The sequence below is a fragment of the Pinus tabuliformis genome, chromosome 6 (assembly GCF_031772625.1).
Source record: "Pinus tabuliformis cultivar Carrire ecotype Pingquan chromosome 6, CPIR1, whole genome shotgun sequence".
NCBI lineage: Eukaryota > Viridiplantae > Streptophyta > Pinopsida > Pinales > Pinaceae > Pinus > Pinus tabuliformis.
The window spans coordinates 1,295,908,608-1,295,929,809 of NC_142292.1; the positions used below are offsets into that span (position 1 = coordinate 1,295,908,608).

General features: G+C 38.7%; 1 protein-coding gene across 3 annotated transcripts in view; it reads left to right on the forward strand.

Moving 5' to 3' along the window:
* The window catches only part of LOC149263362 (uncharacterized), an 84,430-nt gene that overhangs the window by 15,547 nt on the left and 47,681 nt on the right, over nucleotides 1-21,202 (forward strand). For all 3 annotated transcript variants that reach the window (XM_089426176.1, XM_089426172.1, XM_089426169.1), the window contains exons 6-8: nucleotides 1,391-1,474; nucleotides 1,600-1,718; nucleotides 1,808-1,909. In XM_089426176.1, coding sequence (XP_089282302.1) covers nucleotides 1,391-1,474; nucleotides 1,600-1,718; nucleotides 1,808-1,909 — 305 coding nt within the window. The remainder of the gene's footprint in view (nucleotides 1-1,390; nucleotides 1,475-1,599; nucleotides 1,719-1,807; nucleotides 1,910-21,202) is intronic.

A 21,202-nucleotide genomic window follows, 5' to 3' on the forward strand; every position in this document is an offset into this window, starting at 1 on the left:
TGGGGGACTCGAATTAAGTAAGAATTAGGATGTGATTATGCACAACTGTTCCTTCATGATCTTTTAAGTTTTTGTGACATCTTTCTTGACCTCAGTTAGAATGCTGAGAAAGCTGAAACTTGGCCCAAGGATGTTAACATGGTTTTAGAGGATTGTTTGTCGTATGCTAATGTTGTTGTTCAGATCTCTCAGAAAAATTGTTCTTGCTAGATCTTTTCAATTTACAACTGTTGTTCAACTTCATATCTTGGCTGGAATACCAACTTTTGACTTTTTGGTTTCCCTTTAGGATGCTTACCAACATAAGCTATGACATCCCTGGACCTCAAGGTAAAATACTTTTCAGTGTAAGATGTAGAAATCAAAGGAATCGCTGACAAATATCAGTCCATTGGAGACTTGTTTTATGTGCCATTGCACTCTTTTAGGTGGGCTTGCTTCAAGGAACCTGTCAAAGAAGAGTCTCAGATGAAATATTTTCTTATGTCAAGTCCTTTAATAGTTTCAACTTTTGGTTTTAGCCCACATTTTGGAACAATGGGCACTTTTCAAATCTGTTGCAGTTTTGCATGTTTCCTTCTTTAACTCACACATTAGACAGCCTTTGTTGCACATAGATAGAATACTAGCATTTGATAGTTGTTAGAAAGATGGAATAGGTCATGAGAAAAAAGGGCTAAGAGATGTTCTTTTAAACATCTTTTAGAGAAAAATGCAAAGTTTATTAGAGAAAAATGAAGTTTGACAGGGAACATCATGTTTAGACTCAGTTCACAGATGGATCTTGTTTAAGAGGTTAAGACTCCACAAACATAGAATATCTGAAAATGTCACATTTCTCTCACTGCATATGATTGATTTATTTTAGTTATTACATGAGTTATCGTCTATTACTTGCTCGTATATTGTAGTCATACATTAACTATAATAAAAGGAGGATTGGTATATTTATTATTATCAATGAGTCTGGTGAAAGGGTGTGCATTCGCTTTAGAGAACATTATTAATTTACATTTAAAAGTGAATTAATTCATTCTTAAGTACAATCCAGGGTTTGGTGGTTATTAGACAATACATCTGAAGGAGATTTGATGATATTGTATGTGATACTTCTAAATGAGATGTTGGGGATTCTCTAAGATTATTCTACAATCTAGACAAAACTTAAAGGAAGGTGCCCCATGGTTTGCCAGAATACTGTCTCGGACATTTCCTTTGATTAATGGTCATGCAGAGAGAGAGAGATAGAGAGAGAGAGAGTACCTAAAAGTAAACCCCAATTACTCTCGTTTTAACAAATGTGGATAATTTTTGCATCAGTATTTGAATGTTTTGTCATTAATATAATTCATGATTATCATTTTTGTTTGTACCTTTGCTATGTCTACAGTCACGAGTAAAGAGTCCGCAGAACTTGCTTGCCATTGCAGTTGGAATAAAACAGAAGGAGACTGTAAATCAGATTGTTCAGAAGGTATTTGCTCAGTGAGTTTAGTTAATAATTGGTGTGTTGTAATATGTTATTTAGGTGATCATCAACGTGTTACATTTTCTTTCTGGACTAACTGATGGTCGTGTTACATGGGAATTTTTTTCCAGTTTCCTTCAAAGAACTTCACAGTGATGCTGTTCCATTATGATGGGGTCACAGATAAATGGAGTGATTTGGAGTGGAGCAACAGAGCTATTCATATAGTGGCAATCAATCAAACCAAGTGGTAGTGATACTGTTCAATCTATTTCTCTTCTTTATGAATACAGACTGCAAAAAATTTCATGTTAAGTCAACAGATTACTTCTCATGTAGGTGGTTTGCAAAGCGTTTCCTGCATCCAGATGTAGTTGCTGACTACAAATACATTTTCCTTTGGGATGAGGATCTCGGAGTTGAAAATTTCCATGCAGACCGGTATGTAGGACACCTTTTATCTAAATTCTTGTTTTTGTATTTCTGAAGTCCTGAGAAAATAAAGTTTGGTTTTATATATGGATATTATTGAGCATGTTACATAATCTAGATGAATGAAAATAAAAGGAATCTGTAGTGGGTTTTGTCTACCTTCTGTCCAGCTTGTGCCTTTGTTCCTGCCACAACTGGTATATTTGCCAACAGTGCTACCCCAGTTCATTTGCATGCAGGAAAAAATACATAACTTTCTGAATTCGCTGTGAGATTTCTGATGTATCCATAAAGTTACTAGACTTGGAATTGGGCAAAACTTGTTGGTGCAGAGTCAAGAGTTTGACTCAGTTTGGTAGAAAATCAGGAAAAACTAGGCAAGTGCAAAAATAAAGATATACACATATTTTGACAAAAAGAAAACGTCTTCAGAATATTTTGATCTTGGTTTCTTTTTGTCTGTTGAATGTTCACACTATAAAATTGCCCAACAGAGATAAAAAATGACCAAACACTGACCAAATTTAGGCTAAAGAAGGGTCTCTGTAGGCTGTCAGATAAATTTAACCTGTTCAAGTGGAGTTTGATTCAGTCAACCAAGTCATACTCTTACTTTTCAGTCAAAGTCATGTTGAATGAGTCAAACTATCAATGGGCAGGTTTGTCTCACATGAGTAGGAAAAAATCGTTTGCTTGGATATTTGTTTCAAACTCGGATTGTCATGGGTTTGAGTCACAATTTTGGTAGTACTGGTTGCACAGAGAGGTGCTTCACCACCCAGTACAGGGGAGATGCTGTTACATAATATATGACTATGTATATGATAACCAAAAAAAATGAAAATAATCACTAAAATAAATTACATGTTGATTGCATTACACTTAGGAAAAATGAAATACACACACACCAACATATTTCAATGCCATGTATCTATTAATCAACATATAGGTATTTCCACACTTATCCCATTCCTTACCCCAAGCTGAAGGGTGGTATATTGTCTTAAGAAGTTTGAAGAGAGGGGGAATGACTAAGTTTTTATTAACCCCCAGATTAGTTTGTGCAATTGGAGGGTTAAGATTGAGTTCATTTTCATCAGACGGGTTTTAAGTGACAGGTGCATTAGGTTTCATGGTGGTCAGAGTTCATTTCAGAGGCATGCTCACCAAATTTTGAGGAAATTGCTATTATTAGTAGTTTTCCTGTTTTCTAGGAGTCACAGTTCCAAGGTCTGCATGTGACAGTTGACCATGTATCATTGGTCTTTGTGAGCTCACATTGTGAATGAGCCTTTTCTGGGACATGCTGACATTTTCATGACATTGCTATTTTTAGCAGTTCTGGTTTTAGGGCTTGCATGCCAATCTTGAGGATATATTTGGTTTTGTTGCAGTCAGTCCAATGAGCCTATTTTTTATTGACATCCAAGATGCTGCTATTTCTAGGCATGCTCTAGTTGGCAGCAGTCTCATAGCAGTTACCTACATTTTCTGTCTTTCCTATTTTTTAGTAGTTGGGCTGCTTATTTTGACATGGTTATATTTAACATTTCTATTTGTGGTAGTTATGGGGTCCAGTCTCATGGTTCCAGTGTGCACTGTGCAGTAATTCAGCAAGTGGAGGTGTTGTGTGTGTGACATATGGCAATGATTGAAAGGGTTGTACTTGTCACTTGAGGTGTGCTAAGCATCTCAACCACCAAACCCTAATTTGACTTCCTTTGGTATATTTGGTAGTTTGCTATGTTTTGTCCAACTTAATATATATCCTCTTCTCATGGTTTGAGTTCTAGATTTACTAGTGGACGATCCTTTACCAATTTTGGAAAAGCTAATTTGCCTTGGTATTTGTGGTATTTTGGCCAACTAAAACTCTAAATTGACTTTCTATCTTTGGCCAGCTAAAACCCAAGTTTGACTTGTACTATCTTTAAAAAACTTAAGTCAGCCTCCTTTATAATTAACATTTTGGTTGAAAGTTAGCATGAGACACAGTTATTCAAGGGAGGTCGATGGGCTGTTTTATTCTTGGCAGCATGAATTCAGAGAGTGAAACTAGCATTTGAAATATGCATGCAGCTTTTCTAACCTCAAAAAGTTAACTTGGTTTATTGGCATTCCCTGGATGTGAGTTCCACAGAGTCAAATCAGCAGCTAAGTGTAGGGCTGTTAGAGCCTGTTATTGCATATACTTGGGTGTATTCCTGAACTGGTGAGAGAAGTGCTGCAGTGGCTTTTATTAGCAGCTTGTGTGCATAATTATCAGTGAACAGCAGAACTTTTAGTGATCAAACACTCTAGTAGCCTATTTTCAGCCTATATAGCAGGTGTACCATCTAAACCAATGTTATGAAAAGTGCGAGCTGGATTAAATCGGCGTGGGGAACGAATCGGAAAAAATCGGAAAAATCGGGAAAAAAGCGGAAAAAGCGTAAGAAAGCGGGAAAAAATCGTTTGGTACAAAAATATTCATTTTTTTCATTTTTTTTTCAATTTTTTTAATATCTAAACCATCTACAACATAAAATAAATACATTGACACATAAATATGATAAAAAAACTAATATATAAGATGTTTAATATCATTTCTAGCGCTAAAATCACACATAACATTGAATCATGTCCTGAATAGTAAGTCCCGACTCCTGAGTCCCAACTCAGCCTCAAAATATCAACAAAAAATATGATAATGTATCTCATCATGTCATAATGTCATATACAATAAAATGAAAGTCTAATCCTATTGATTTCCTCTGCCCCTCTTGCGAGAAAATGTCACAACTTTCCCTTTCCCTCTAGATGTAGATGCTGGTGCCTGTGCTGGTGGAAATGGCAGTAGAGTCTGATGTGCTCTAGAAGCTGAAGAACTAGAAGTAGGAGCTACAAGAGGTAGACCACGTCTTCTACTGGTGGCAGTGGTAGCCCGGGTAGGCGGTGTCACCTCCTCCTGCTCCTGCTCCTGCTCCTGCTCCTCCTCCACCTGCTCCTCCTCCTGCTCCCCCTCCACTACATCCTGCACTAACCAATCATCAGTAGAATCCATGAGAGGCCTCTCGGCCTCAACCCTCCATGCAGCAGTGGTGTCAATCCCATCCAATGAGATGGCATCCACATCAGGTGTCCTCTCAAGTTGCCTCATCCACAATCGAAGATTGTAGTAGACGTAGACCATGTCATTAAGTCGTTGGGACTCCAACTTGTACAAAGATCATGAAATAATAATTAATAATTAATATTATAAAAAAAATATTGTTTAATGAATTCAAAAATTTATTTGGAAATTTGCAATATTTTAAATGTTTAAGTGTTAACCTGTTGCGCTTCTTGTTGTGTATTTTTTCAAATACACTTTAGTTGCGCTCACATCCTGAGGAGCTGCATGTTTGGCTGAGGATGCGTATGACAGCTTTTGCAAAAGGGGTACCCTGCCACCATACATTTTCCACCATGCATCTACAACAAAATTACAAATAAAATTTTAAATAAACATAAGAAAAAAATGGAATTTGAAGAGACAATGAAATTTGAAACAAGTTACAAACTAAAAAATACCTGGCATTTTAATCGTCCTATCAGTGATAGCCATCTCAAAGCCAAATGTGCCACCTGCCATCTTATATGTCTCAATTTGTTTAGAGATCTCTATACGTTGTTCTGGAGATCGCACCATCTTCTGGACACAGGATAAGAATCCATCCATGATCTCAACATCAAAATCAAACCCACATGCATAAGAAAATGCAGGGTTCAGGAAAAGCCCAGCAACATGAATGGGACGATGGAGTATGTTGTTCCATCGCTCATCAATCACTCCCCATAGAAGGAGTTGTTTCTGAAACCCATCATCTCCCTTATCATCATAGTAGGCCCGAATGGCTTCTTTGGCCCTGTCCATGGCTTCATACAAATAGCCCATTGCAGGCTTCTCACCATCAACCAACCGAAGAACCTTTACCAAAGCTTCAGTAACGGCGCACACCTCCTGCACTCTCGCCTAGAAGTCTTCATGGTATGAAACTAGTTTGCATACGGCCTCTTCTTCTGGTTTCCGGCTCATTGACAAAGCACGCCACTCCTCTGAAAGAAAAATTCTCTTCACATCCCGCATAGAATTCAAGAGGGATTGAAGAGATATGAAACTCGTGGCAAACCGTGTAATGGCGGGGCGCACCAACTCTTTGTTGTTGGTGAATCTTCTCATCAAGCTAAGCACAAATGTATGATTATATATAAATTTTGTGATGCTTTTTGATGAGTCAACAATATCTTTGACAAAGGGAATTTTCCCTATGTCCTCTAACATCAAATCAATACAATGGGCAACACAAGGTGTCCAAAATAAAGTAGGATGCCTGTCCATAAGAATTCTACCAGCAGCATTGTTCGTTATGACTTGGACAACATGTTGTTCACCCACCTCCAAAATAAACACTTCCAGCAAATCACATAAAGTTCTTGCATCTTCGATTTGATGAGATGCATCAACAGATTTGATAAACATAGTCCCCTTGGGACAACTAACCAAGAAGTTTATAAGGGTTCTCCCCTTTTGGTCAGTCCAACCATCTGACATAACAGTGCATCCTGTTTGTGCCCATGATGCCCTAAAATCCTCCAATTTTTGGGTGCAATCACGCTTTTCATTTTGAAGAATCCGGCCTCTGAAATCATGATAAGAAGGGATTTTGTACCCCGGGCCAACATTGGCAATAGCATCAACAGTAGGTTGGAAAAATGGATTATTCCTTACAATGTTGAAAGGAATATCACTCCAGAGGAGAAATTTTGCCATCAACCTGTCAGCTTGTTCTTTTGCAGTTCTTTTTAGCATTGAATCGATAGATGGTTGTGAACCAGGTGTGGTTCGAGGAACAAAAAATGATGATGCAGCTACTGGATTGACTGATGCTGCAGTAGAACCAGTGCCACTTGGCCCACTTCCTTCAGCTGACCTTTTTATTTGCCTCTTGAGTTCTTCTTTGGCCTCTCTAGTGTGCTCTAATTCTCCCAATGCTCTCATGGCTCTTTGGATAAGTTCAGGATTTGTATTTATACAGGGCCCCACATCATGTCCAGGGATTTGTGCAAGGTGAAACTTCAACCTGTACACCCCCCCGTGTATCTCTTTTCCACACAACTTGCAATTCAAGTTTTGTCTATCATTCGGAGCTTTAGGTTCACCATATTCCCAGAAAGGATCCAATTTCATTGGCATGTTTGTTTTTGGACTTTGAATTTGCAAACCTATGGGAAAATAAGGATTAGGAAATAGGAATTTAGGATTACAATTTAGCATTTACAAAATTACAAGTTACAAATTTCCAGAATCCAAAGTTCCAAACCCAAGTTACCCAACCAAATGGCAAATGCCAAAAACAATGAAAAAACATAAACAATGTTTAAAAAAAATGAAAAAAAAAATTTGGTTCCCATAGTCATACCAAGTTACCCATCCCAAATCAATGAAAAAATACAAAAAATTCTTTAGAAACAATGAAAACAAAAGGAAAATGGTGTCCATATGAAGTTTCCCAACCAAAAACAATGAAAAACAATGTTTTTAAACAAGGAAAACAAAAAAAAATTAATCCACATACTGCTTCTATGGAGAAATTGGTGGTCTCCTCTTGAATTTGTCCTATAAGCACTTAGATTTGGTCACAAACCCTCCAGCTGCTCTCTCCAAGACTTCCTCCTCCTTTTGCGTGCGCCCACTGTCCAAATGACCAAAAAAAACCCAAAATATCATTATAACATGCGCTGCCCCAACACCCTGAGCTTTTTTTCCGGAAAAAGCGTGCTTTTTTGAAAAAAGTGCGCTTTTTTGGAAAAAAATCAGCAAAAAAAAATATAGCCGCTTTTTTGGTATAAAAAGCGCGATTAAGTCGGCATTAGGAAAAAAATGCGCTTTTTTCAAAAAAGCGCGATTTCACAACACTGATCTAAACAAAAGCTATCTTGGAGTTAAGGAGCTAATAATACGAAGTCTTCCACCAAATTGAGGTCAAAACAGTGAGATGACATCGGTCTTTATAGCTCTTTGAGTCTCGTGGTTGAATAGATGTGTTTTGTTAGAGTGCTGTGGGTGACTGTAATTGTTATTCATCCTTTTCCAGCCATTTTCATTGCTGCCCTCACTACATGCACTGTTAGTTATGCAACCAATCTTGTATTCATCACTATGATGCAAACAATCTTTTGATTAGTATACAGATAGGGTTTGATTATGCCATGTCTTTATAGCTCTTTCAGTCTCGTTGTTGAATAACTGTGTTTTGTTGTGGGTGCCTGTAATGCCTTATTTTGATTCTACATTCATTTAAGGTGCATTTTGGTTTCCTTTTCATCATTCATAGTTGTAGTTCACTAATGAAATTGAATCTCCCTCGTATTATTTGACTGAGTTTTCCTGTGCCCTTGGTTCCTTGCATGCATCTCAATGACAAATACTTCCTGTGCTGATTGCTTGTGCTGTTATGCATTTTTGTTAAGTTGTGGATAACATATGATCGCTAGGACACCCCCTTGTGCCCTCTTGTGACTGTAAAGGCACCAGTTCAAAGGGAGGAGTGATTTGCGAGTAACCTTAGCCTAATTTCTTGTAGTTATTTTGTAGAGATAACGGGTTTTAAATATTTTCTTCTCGCTTTGTCTTTGAAAATAATGTATTGAAGAATAAATCAAATCTACCCTGTTACTGCTATCTGAAAACCTTTATTAGGTAGTGTTACCACACAATCTAGCAGGGCCTATAGGACAAGAAGCTAGACCAAGTGATAACAATGGGACAATGGCCCATTGTCACCACAACCCATAGTTTTAAAAACCCGCCTAGCTAATCAGTTACTGGTATAACCGACCGGTCAGCAGGCCCACCGGTTGGAACCAGATCAATGGGCCCGATGGCGAGAAATGGCGAGAAATGGGCCCGAACCGGTCCTAACCTGCCGGTTTGTAGCAAATTGGGCGGGTTCCGTCCTAAACTGGCCGGTTACCGGCCATGCCCACCGAGGCCCCACACAGCGGCTTTCTCAATGAGGTTTAGGGGTTTTGGAGGGAAACTAAGGGTGCTTTCCCACCAAAAACACCCTCTCCAAGCCTTTAAGAGGCTCCTCTCCCTCTCATTTGTCTCACACATCTGATTTGGAGTGTTTATGAGTTTGTTTGGGAGCTTGGAGAGTGTTAAGGAGGCTGGATGGCGAGAAATGGGCCCGAACCGGTCCTAACCTGCCGGTTTGTAGCAAATTGGGCGGGTTCCGTCCTAAACTGGCCGGTTACCGGCCATGCCCACCGAGGCCCCACACAGCGGCTTTCTCAATGAGGTTTAGGGGTTTTGGAGGGAAACTAAGGGTGCTTTCCCACCAAAAACACCCTCTCCAAGCCTTTAAGAGGCTCCTCTCCCTCTCATTTGTCTCACACATCTGATTTGGAGTGTTTATGAGTGTTTGTGAGTTTGTTTGGGAGCTTGGAGAGTGTTGAGCTAAGTCACCTGACACGGGGATTCGGGATTCGTGGTGTCAGATTCGGACACGTTGACCCCTCGGAACAGGACACGCAGGATTTGTTATATATTATTTTATTAAATATATATATATATATATATATATATATATATATCTATATATATAAATATATATATTAAAAATTAGATATTTCTTACACAAATTTTAATTAATGATACAAATTTATTGAGCTCAAATATAGATCTTCATCTATAGCTATTAGCATGCATAGTACATACAAAATTCAAATACATGTCAATCTACTATCTATTTCTTATGCTTGGCCCTCTTGCCACCACGGGAAATGTCTAATTTTTAGTCTTGTTGGAAAATCAGGATCTTTGTCATTAATACCACCCTTTAAGCATTAATATCCAGAGGTATCTTTTTCATTACCTCTGTATCTGTATAGGGATCTTTGTCATTAATATCACCCTTTAAGCATTAACATAAGATAGAACAAGCATAACATGTCAAGTCAAGATTTTGTTTGAGTGATGCGTACATTTTTAGGAGGGTCATGATACAGGAGTTCAACAACCAATGTCACTAACATCAAGGTACACAGAGGGATTGGTGCTCTTGATTAAATACGAGTTCCATACCCTAATACATGACAAAATTCAATGGAAACATTGCAATCCCCCAATCCTAAAATCCTGAAAAACTGATAAGTCTGTTGGATTTTGAATGAAATCTAAAATTCTACTTTCTCCATATGAAATCCAATGAGGTCGGAACCACTCTCAAACATCCTGAGTCATTTCATTTCATTTTCATCCTTTTACTTTAAGAATTTAACATTACCATGAATAGCATATCAATACTAGGGCCTAGACTTGATCATTAAGCCGCCAAAACACTTGCCAAATGAAAATATGCGTGGCTGTAATGACCAAATGCGGCCTTTTCATACCAGTGCAGGTCACTTTTGCCGCCTAACGAGTCTTGGAAAACAGGACACGCTGCTAAAATCGTGACACGCAGTCGGATTCGACGTGTCAAAATAGGTCACGACGTGTCATGGTTTTTGGACACGAATCTCGAGAGAATTGTGTCGGACACGATGGATTCAGGATTCATAGGGCCTATAGGACGAATCCGGTTATCTAGGTGTTGAGTTTTTCTAGAGTAGTCATCTTGGAGTTGGAGTTGGAGTTATTTTGGAGATAGTTTGTAGCTGTCAGTGGAGTTGGCATCTTCAAGAGGAAGCTAAGGAAGCTAGTTTGCATTTCCAGGTAAGGATTTTCACTTGAAAATTCCTCATTTGACTACTGTCCATGAATTAAATTTTTTTATGTGTTATAAATTTATAAACTTCTCACTTCTATCATCTATGCTATCAAATCTCTAGTTCTATGCTATCAAATTTTATAGCTTGCATGTGCATTTGTTTTCCTAAATTTAGCTTTGGTTTTCCATGTTGCTTAGCTGCAATTTTTTTTTTAAATGGTAGATTTCTTTGCAAATTGTAATTATTTCAAGCAAACATGGCTCCAAAAGGAAAGGACAGTGCATGGGCTCATTGTGATGTAATTGATGGAAAAATGATATGCAAATTATGCCATAAATCTATTGGAGGTGGGGGGATTCTTAGATTGAAACAACACTTGGCTGGGGTAAGAGGCTAAGTAAAGCCATGTGATGCACCAAATGCAGTGTTAGGTCCTATTAGGGCAGAATACATTTCCAAGCTTGAAAAGTTTTATGAGGATAATGCTAGGGAGAAGGCCATCCAAGATGACATTGCAAGGAAGAGGGAATTATTAGAAGCCATGAAAGAGAGTGGGTATGATGATTATGGGATTCAAGACTCAACTTCTATCCCTTCCACCAATGACCCCTTTCACTATCTTCATCATTCTTGTAGCCAACCATCAAAAGGAACAAAGAGAACAAACATCCAAAGTTTTTTCTCATCTTCTACCAACATTGCCTCTTCTAATCCAACTTCCTCCCAGCCAACTCGTCAACCCACTTTGGATCAACATTGGAAAAAACAATGCAAAGAAACTTCTCATCAATACATTGCTAGATGGTGGTATGATTCAGATATCCCATTTAATGCTACTCGCTCACTTTATTACCAAGCTATGTGGGACTCTATTATAGCTGTAGGAAAAGGCTTCAAAGGCCCTAGTATGCATGACTTGAGGGATGCTCTTTTGCAAAAAGAGATATCTTCCATTGATGAGTATTTGGTTGAGTTTAAAGATTCGTGGCTCAAACAGGTTGTTCCATCATGTTAGATGGATGGACCGATGGAAAGAACCGCACTATCATTAATTTCCTTGTTTCTTGCCCTCAAGGTATCATGTTTTTGAGATTAGTTGATGTATCTGATAAGGTGAAGGATGCAACCCTTCTATTTGAGCTTTTGGATGACATTATTCAGGAAGTTGGGGAGCAGCATGTTGTGCAGGTCATCACCGATAATGTCTCAAACTATGTTCTTGCTGGAAAGATGTTTAAGGCTAAATATAAGACCATATTTTGGACTCCATGTGCTGCACATTTCATAGAGCTCATGCTTGAGGACATAGGCAAAGTGGAGTGGGTAAAAAACACTGTAGAGCATGCTAAGTGCCTTACAAAATACATTTACAACCACTCATGGGTATTGAGCCTAATGAGGAAAAACATTGGGGGCAAAGAGCTTGTTAGGCCTGTAATTACATGATTTGCAACTCACTTCCTCACGTTGCAATGTCTCAATGGTCAACATAAAAACTTGCAGAAAATGTTTTCTTCTGAAGAATGGTCTGAATCTCGGTGGGCTCGTAGACAAGATGGAAAAGACACCAAAAAGAAAGAGTTAGACAATTATTTTTGGAAGAGGTCTGTAGAGCTTGTGAAAATTATCGAGCCCCTTATTAAGGTGCTAAGGATTGTGGATGGGGAAAAATTGGCCATGGGCTACATTTATGAGGCTATAGATTAGGCAACGGAGCAGATACGGGTAGCTTACAAGGACAGGTTAGCTAAATATGGCCGTATATGGGAGATCATTGATAATAGATGGAACAATCAACTCCATCGTCCTATACATGCAGCTGGGTATTTTTTGAACCCAAAGTATCATTATAAAAATCGGCTAGGAGATCTGCATGATGGGGAGGTCAGAGCTGGATTGATTGATTGCTTGGAGCACATGGTCCCTACCCATGCAAACCAGTTGGAAATACATAGACAACTTACTGTTTTCACTATGGCAGGTGGTACCTTTGGCAAAAACTTGGCAAAGATGGCAAGAGATGTGGACCAACCAGGTAAGCAATTCCAATTTCCAATTTGTTTTTCTTTTCAAGTTAAAATTGTTTACGTTCTTTACAATTCAAATTATAAACTAAGTTACTAATTAATGTGTTTTTCTTTGCAGCACATTGGTGGGAGTCATTTGGTGGCCAGTGTCCTCAATTGCAAAGGTTTGCAATTAGAGTCCTCAGTCAAACTTGCAGTGCTTCAGATTGTGAGCGCAATTGGTCTGTTGTGGAGCGCATACACACGAAGAAGAGAAACCGGTTGGAACAAAAACGGTTAAATGATCTTGTTTTCGTACAACCTTCGACTGAGGAGGAACCAAATGATGAACAAAACACCTGATCTAGATCCCATTGTGTTGGACGATATTGATCCAACATCAGAATGGGTGGAGGAGACTGAAGATCTTGTGTTTGAGGTTGATTTTGATATTGACATGGCTTTAGTGGGGGATGAAGTAGATTATGTGGCGGCATCAGAACCAGGATCAGTAGCGGCATCAAGGAAAGGCAAAGAACCAATGGAAGGCACTAGTCGTGCAGGTCGACAAACTCGTGCTTCCATTAGGTCCACTTCTATTGTTATTGGTGGCATTGCTACTGAGGTTGCAGATAAGGCTGAGGCATCCTCAGACTCTGAACCAGATGATGTTTATGTAGCTCCTGATGATGATCCTGTGGCTAGTAGTGGTGATGAACTTGATGATTGATCATGTGTACATTGTAGACTTGTCGTAGGCCAATGGCCTCATAGCTTGCAACATTGTTTTTGGACTTTATAGGCCATTTAGAGCCTCATTGCTTATGTATTTTGCTATTTTGTCGATAATATGTATTGTACTCGGTGCCATTTTGATATATTCACCTTTACGTGGTATATAAATGAGCAAACTTTGCATATTTTGTCTCTATTGGCTTGGAATCATGGTTTTAAATCTTAAAAATAGTTTTGTTTCATTAAAAATTAATTATTTAATGTATTTTTCTAAAACCGGTTCGTTTAAACCAAACCAGTCTCGGTTAGACCGGTTCCAGTCGGTAAACCGGTTCATTAGGTGGACCGGTCCGGTCACTGGTTCTGGTTTTAAAAACATTGCCACAACCAATGTCTCCTGCTTTTGATGGACTTTCTCCGATGGGAGGAGTCTTGGTAAAATAGGTATTCACCTTTGATAGATATTCTAGGGTTAATGGTGCTAGGTGATGAGGTAGGACCTCTTAGGGAATATCTATGTGATATTGTGACACTTTCAAAGGTTCTTCGCTCCCTCTAAGAGACCTAGAAAAGACTTGCACAAGACTTAGGGTTTCGTGAATTATCATGGACAAAGGTACTGCCAAGATCAAGGCAATGAGGAGAGAGGGTTTCTTATGATTTAATTCACCAAGTACTATGCTCATACAACCCTCAAAGAAGTCCCCAAGTTAAGGAAATACAAGCTAGGGTTTTTCTTTTAGGGCAAGATATTTTATGGATGAAAACCTATGGGATGCTCACCAAACTTTGGGGACTAGGAGATAAGATCCTAGGCTTGGTGTCTATGCTCCCGGAATTCACCAAATCACTCTCTAATGTAATTCAATCTATGCCCTAGCCTAGCCGCCCTACTTTTAGGGTATCGAAGTTTAGAAGGAGAAATTATGGAGAGAAAGGAAGTTTGACCACCAATGACTTGGATAGTGCCTTGTCCTTTGGACATGGAGTCTTAGGATGTTTAAGATTAGATAAAATGTCTCTAAGGAGGCATCAATTTCAAACAATTTACCTACTTCAAGAGATAATGGAGTTTCATGGAGAATTCAAAGATACATTCATTACATGCCATACATTGGATAACTTATGCAATACTCTACTAGAAAGCTTTCCAAAATCAATCTTCAACAATTAGGGCACAAATTTATCATATTCTAGAGCAACAATTCGATACATTAAACAAATTCAAGAGAAAATTTTCAACAACAATAGGCACTTACTAGAGGGCATGCAATATATCCATCCATTATACAAAAAGTAGCTCCAAAGAAGAAGTGCGAATCATCTCCATACATCAAAATGTAGCCAAAAGAGTCTCCAATATCCAAAGTGTTAATTTTAAATAACAATGGAATGTTCTATGCTTAAGAGCAATTTACTTCAATTTTTCTTATTAGCCCAATATCAATTTCTAGATTAGCAATCACATTAACATGACAGTAAATGCTGATAAAACAAAAATAAAAAGCAGAAGACAAACCAAGACAAGAGGACACGTGATGTGGCGCATCCCAAGGACAAACCCCAATGTGGGGAAACCCTTTGATCAATTCTTCTTATTATTCTTCAAAAGTTTAGCACAGAGAGAGAGTACAACATATAAAATTCACTAACCCAACTACAATCAAATCTGTCTAGTCAAACTGCAGTCAACAGGATGCCCTAACCAGAAAGTCAATGCTGGTCAACTTAGCAGAATCAGCCCAAAACAGTCCCGAAAATATCAGTCAAACTCGGTCAACACAGAGTCAAACCTGCGGTCAACTTCCCTGCTGTCAATGCTAGTTAAACATCTCAGAATGCCTCGATTTCTATGCCCAGAAATGCGGCCTTCCATAACAAAAATTCTCCAAGTAAAATCACAGTCAAACAAGGTCAACATGAAGCATGGCATGAGTGGCTTCTATAATAAAACGATTCTTCCTTTCAACAACACCATTTTGCTCAGGAGTATATGCGGTAGTAGTCTCCCTCTTAATGCCACCTTCTCTACAATAGTCATTGAACTCATTTGATTCATCTTCTGTTCCACTATTGGTCCTCATTATTTTGATCTTCTTCCGTATTTGATTTTTGACCAAGGCTTTGAAAGAACGAAACCATGAGAATACTTCATCCTTCTTCTCCAAAAAATATAATCCAAGTTTTGTGAGAGAAATCATCCACAAAGATAACATAGTAAAATATCCACCCAAAGATGTCATGGGCAACATACCAGATAGATAAGAATGAACCAATTGCAAAATGTCGGTAGTCTTGTTATCACTTGAGGGGAATGATCCCCTTGTATGTTTTCCTTCGTCACATCCCTGGAAAACACTACTTTAAATTCGGGCATACCTATCACCATCTTCCTCACATCGCGTAGAGCCTTATAATGTAGATGAGCAAACCTCCAGTGCCATAAGAGATGTGTCACAAGGCATAGCTCCCAATGGGCTTCCTCCAAATTGATATAGGCTATCAACCCCGAATCCAAGAGTAAATTCTTCTTTGAAATTTATTTTTCAAACACGTACCTTTCCATCAATGAATGCCACCTTGAATCCTTTGTCTTCCATGGCCGAGATGGATACCATGTTCTTCTTTAGATTAGGTACATATAGAACTTCTTGTAGATGAATGGTGTTACCTTGATTCAATTGAAGAGTAACATTTCCAACTCCCTTCACGGGATAGGTGGCATTGTCCCCAAGAATGATTTCCAAATTTGTATCCTTTTCTATCAGATTTGAAAGAGCTTCCTTATACCCAGTGAAGTGCCTTGAGGCACCACTATCAATCAACCAGTTTCCCAAGGTATCCGATGGAGAGGCAATAAAGAAGGCAGATATAAGATAAAATTCTTTTTTCTTGTTATCTACAACATTAGACTCATCATACCTAGAGTTTCTTGATCTTTTGGGAGGTCAACCATTTCCATGTTGAGTAGCGGGAGCATTCCTTTTTCCTTTGTTGTTGAATGTGCCATTCCTTTGATTGTTGTTGCCCCTGAAATTGTTGTGGTTGTGGTTGTCATCATCAAGAGGTGTATCCCTTCTATTAGTATACTCCCTAGCATAGTGGCCAAACCCCTTCCATCTTTGAATCCCGGTCTTCCTTGACATTGCTTCTTTGGACGTGCATTGTTCTTCTTTTTAGCATGAGCAAAGAATGAAGTAGGTTCATTCCTATTTGAAGGCATGTCTCTCTCCATCATCCTTGTTTCTTCTTGAGTACATCTAGTCAACAATTCATCAAAACCTGGAATCCTGTCATTGTTGAGGATAGTAGTGTTGAACACATGCCATTCACGAGGGAGACCTCCAAGGGCAATGAGAGTGAGCTCCCTATCAGCAATAACTTCTCCAATTGTAAGAAGATCATTTTTGATCTCGGTAATACTCATGAAGTAGGATTGGATATTGTCATCTCTTCCCCTTCTTTATGTCCTTCAACTTGTTCTTGAGGAAGAGAACTTGGTGTGCATTGCGAACTTTGAAAGTTTGAACATGCCAACCAACCTGTCATACATTTTCTTAGATGTGTTCAAATCGGAGATGTATGCAACCAAATGCTTGTTAATAGAATCACTGGTGGTCTTCTTTGCTTTGACTTCACCTTTCTTGTATTTTGTCTTAGCGACAACCGATGCATTTGAAGGAGGTCCAATGATCTTTCCTTGCACATAGTCCATAACACCCTGCTCTTCCATGGTCAAATCAAGAGACATCTTCCATGCATGATAATCAGACTTATCATTGAGCTTGTTATCAAGCTTGAAGTAAGATGCCGAGGCCATTGACTCTTGTCCTTGTCCAACAAATCTCAGTGATTTCTCTTTTCACTCTTGCTTGGGCTTTGTCTTCACCTCAGCTCTGATACCATGTTAATTTTAGATAACAATGATATATTTTATGCTTAAGAGCATTTTACTTCAAATTTTCTTAGTCGCCTAATATCAGTTTCCATATTAGCTATCACATTAACATGAGAGTAAATGCAGATAGAACATAAAGAAAAAGCAGAACACAAGCCAAGACAAGAGGACACAAGATGTGGCGCATGCTAGGGACAAAACCCAATGTGGGGAAACCCTTTGATCAATTTTTCTTATTATTCTTCAAAAGTTCAGTAGAGAGAGTACAATATACAACATTCACTTTCCTAATTACAGTGAAATCTGTCTAGTCAAACTGTAGTCAACAGGGTGCCATAACCAAAAAGTCAATGCTGGTCAACTTAGCAAAAATCTTCTTTCAAATCAGCTCGGTCAAACCCAGTCAACTCCGCCTCCAAGGATAGTCCGAATCAGCCCAAAATAGTCCTGAAAATATCCGTCAAACTTGGTCAACGCAGAGTCAAACATGCAGTTCACTTCCCTGTGGTCAACACTGGTCAAACAACTTAGAATGCCTCAATTTTTGTGCCCAAAAATGTGGTCTGCACAAAGAGAATTTCTCTAAGGAAAATCGCAGTCAAACAAGGTCAATTGCCGCCCGGTCAATGCTGGTTAACCCTTTTGCAATTCGGTTAACGCATAAAACAGAAAATTACAGACTTGTCCTTCACACGTGTGGATGAGAGAGGTTGCCCAAAAATCCGTACAATGAGGAGAAAGAGAGAGATATGTGAGTGATGAATGATATCCAAATGAAGTAGATGCACCTTCTATTTATATGCAACATTGAGGATGAAAAGACATGTCTTTTGGGCTTCTCAACCTACAGTAGATCGCTGGCCGACCTTGACAATTTGTCCATAAACGTCCATTTGTACATGTTAGAATGAGATGATCTTTAGATCAATTCTACACCTCTCAGAAAGAGGAATTCAATAAAAAATATCAGCTTCATCATATGAGTTGTCCAAGGTGGAGTTTGGCCCTAGTTGACAAATTTAACACAAAGAAACAACTGCGAGTTCTTTACAAGAGAAAGAATCCAAGTGTGATGATGATCCTCAATACAAATGAAGTTATGTTCTATTTATATGTGTCTAACTAGGTCGAATTATGCCTACTAGCTCCTCAACATTGTAAACATGGACAAGATACATCCCTTGGTCACAAGCTGACCAAGTAGCTTTACAAAATTATGAATTAGCCATCCAAATGCAAGCCAAAATGATGACATCATGTTGGTGTAGGGCCATTGGAAGGCCACGTTGAGTCCTCCTTCTGGGAAAACATGTGAGAGGGCTCCATAAATCTTGAATTAGTAGATGGCCCCTAACTCTCCATGTAAATCATCATGTGGGGCCCCAATTTGTGTTTGGGGCAAAAAATATGGTCTCATGGGTCTCCTACTGATAGATTAGCCTATAATGCTTCCATATTGAGGGCTCTAACGATGGTGCTTTCTCTCCCATGTCTCAAGGGGTGAGACAAACCTCCTCTGGACCTTGGATCAACTGCCATACCATATGGTAAATGCTAAGTGGGCTGGGGCACATTGGTCCAAGTGCATCATCTTGTGAATAATATGGGGCAATGATCAGATTGCTGAGAGTGCTAAAGGTGCTCATTGCGTGAAATGATGCTTTGCACATGATGCAGGTCCCATGGCTCTCAACGCTTCTCCCCGGGGTGTCAATATGATCCTCTTGTGGACTTGGGCCCCAATTAAGTTGCCCAACCCATGATGAAACCACCTGCCTGGCTCTCAACGCTTCTCCCGGGGGTGTCAATATGATCCTCTGGTGGACTTGGGCCCCAATTAAGTTGCCCAACCCATGATGAAACCACCTGCCAATTACATATAATGTCCAGTGCTGCATCCTCACCATCAGGTACAATAATTCATTAGTGCATCTAAGTGAACCAAACTTGTTAATCAAGGGCAAATTGAGACTTCATATGGGGCTTCCCTTACAAACTTGGGGGTTTGATTTCGAAGTAGTGTTACCTCCCTAGGTAGGAGTGGTTAATAAATCATTAGTGCATCTAAGTGGACCAAGCTTGTTAATCAAGGGCAAATTGAGACTTCATATGGGGCTTCCCTTACAAACTTGGGGGTTTGATTTCGAAGTAGTGTTACCTCCCTAGGTAGGAGTGGTTAATAAACAACCCTATTAGGTGTTCCCAACCCCTAAGGGGAAAGACATGTCCTTGGTACATCCTTCAATTAATAGGTGTCATGTGAATGATGATGAATGGATGGGGACATGTGTTAATTTTTCATAGGGCTATATTGTTCTTGCTTTGATAATCACATTTCTTCATTAACACATTAAGTTCACCCCATAACATCATAACATTATTTAGATTTACATCATTATTCAACAACATGTGCAATTATGTAGAAAGAAAAATATCATCATAATAAATGCAACAAAACATAAAGGAACAATAGAAGAAAAGCATTTACACATAGATGGAAAATGATGACCTAGTGGTCATGTGGACCCAGAGAAGGAAAATGATGAAATAGGGCTTGTAATGTGCGGAGGGGTGTGAAAAATTTGGAACGGGAAAATGGGACCACGCTACCAAAATTGGAGTTTCCCAAGTAGTGCCCTTCCTAAAACCATAAGCCAATAGGGAAGATCCCATGGGACTAGGCTTGAGGATTAACCCCCCCATTTAAGGCGGGGGAACAAAACCACTGTTAAAGCCCTTCCTTCATCCAAGTCACCCAATAATCTGTGCCCAAGACACCCAAAGAAAAACAAGCATAAGCACTCGATTGCACAATGAAAAAATTACCTTTTTGTTTGGATTGCCCACCTTATAGCATATGCTATCGATAGATGGGCGAGGGGACATATGACTATTGCGGGGAGCAGAGATCAAATGGCACAATACATCGGCTACATTGATGGATGTCAGGGGCTGCCGACTGAAGAGATATCTAGGATAAAATTTCTCTTATGGGGTCACCCACTTTTGGTGGGTAACAGGTAGCATTGTGGCAATGTTATGAGATAAATTTAATCATAAAATTAGCCACCCCAGACGTTACATTGATGATAGTTTTTGGGAAAGAAAAACAACTCATTTTTCATAGTACTGGGTTGTGACTACTTTGTCGTAATGAATTTGCATATGACTAAGTTGTTTCTTTTGTGCTTCATTACCCATTGATAGTCTTCTCTTGGTTCACTAAATAGGTAAAGCATGTCTTTAATTGTGGCAAGCATTGCATCAACATGATGTAAAACCATAAAAATATCCTAGGGAAATTTGGAGATTGACATTGACAAGTATAACATCAACAAGATCATGTTTCAAATTTGCTTTTTCATTATTATGTTTGACACACAAAGTAGCTATTCTTGACATTTCACTTGGTTTTTTCCTTTATCTAACATATCTCATGACAATTGTGAATTTGCTCCTAAAACTAAAATTAGTACCAATTGAATGCCCATTTATGTTTGGATAATAAAGTACAATTCATCCTTACCCATCAATGAAATATATAAAATAGTATTTTTGCATCTTTGGAGAAGTTATGTAATGTGTTGAGAAATAGATAGGGGGATGATTTTTCTTTACTTGATGATTGGTTGTGATTTTTTTTTTTTTGGTTGTTTTGTTTTGTTTATCTTGTTAAATTGTTATTCGGTTTTTCATTCTTCTTTTTAATTCTATGTTCTCGAAAGAAAAAATCGAACTTCTTATTAAGGCAATAAACATAGTATATGCATTTAAGCATTCTTTGAATTGTATGTTTTTCATCAAAAACATACAGTTGTTCTGAGATGGTAAGCAAAAAAATTCTTACTCTTCCATCTCTATGTGCAAAAGAAAATGCTGAGCCAAATCCTGGGCCTCCTCATAGAGGAAAACAACCCACTGGGGAGT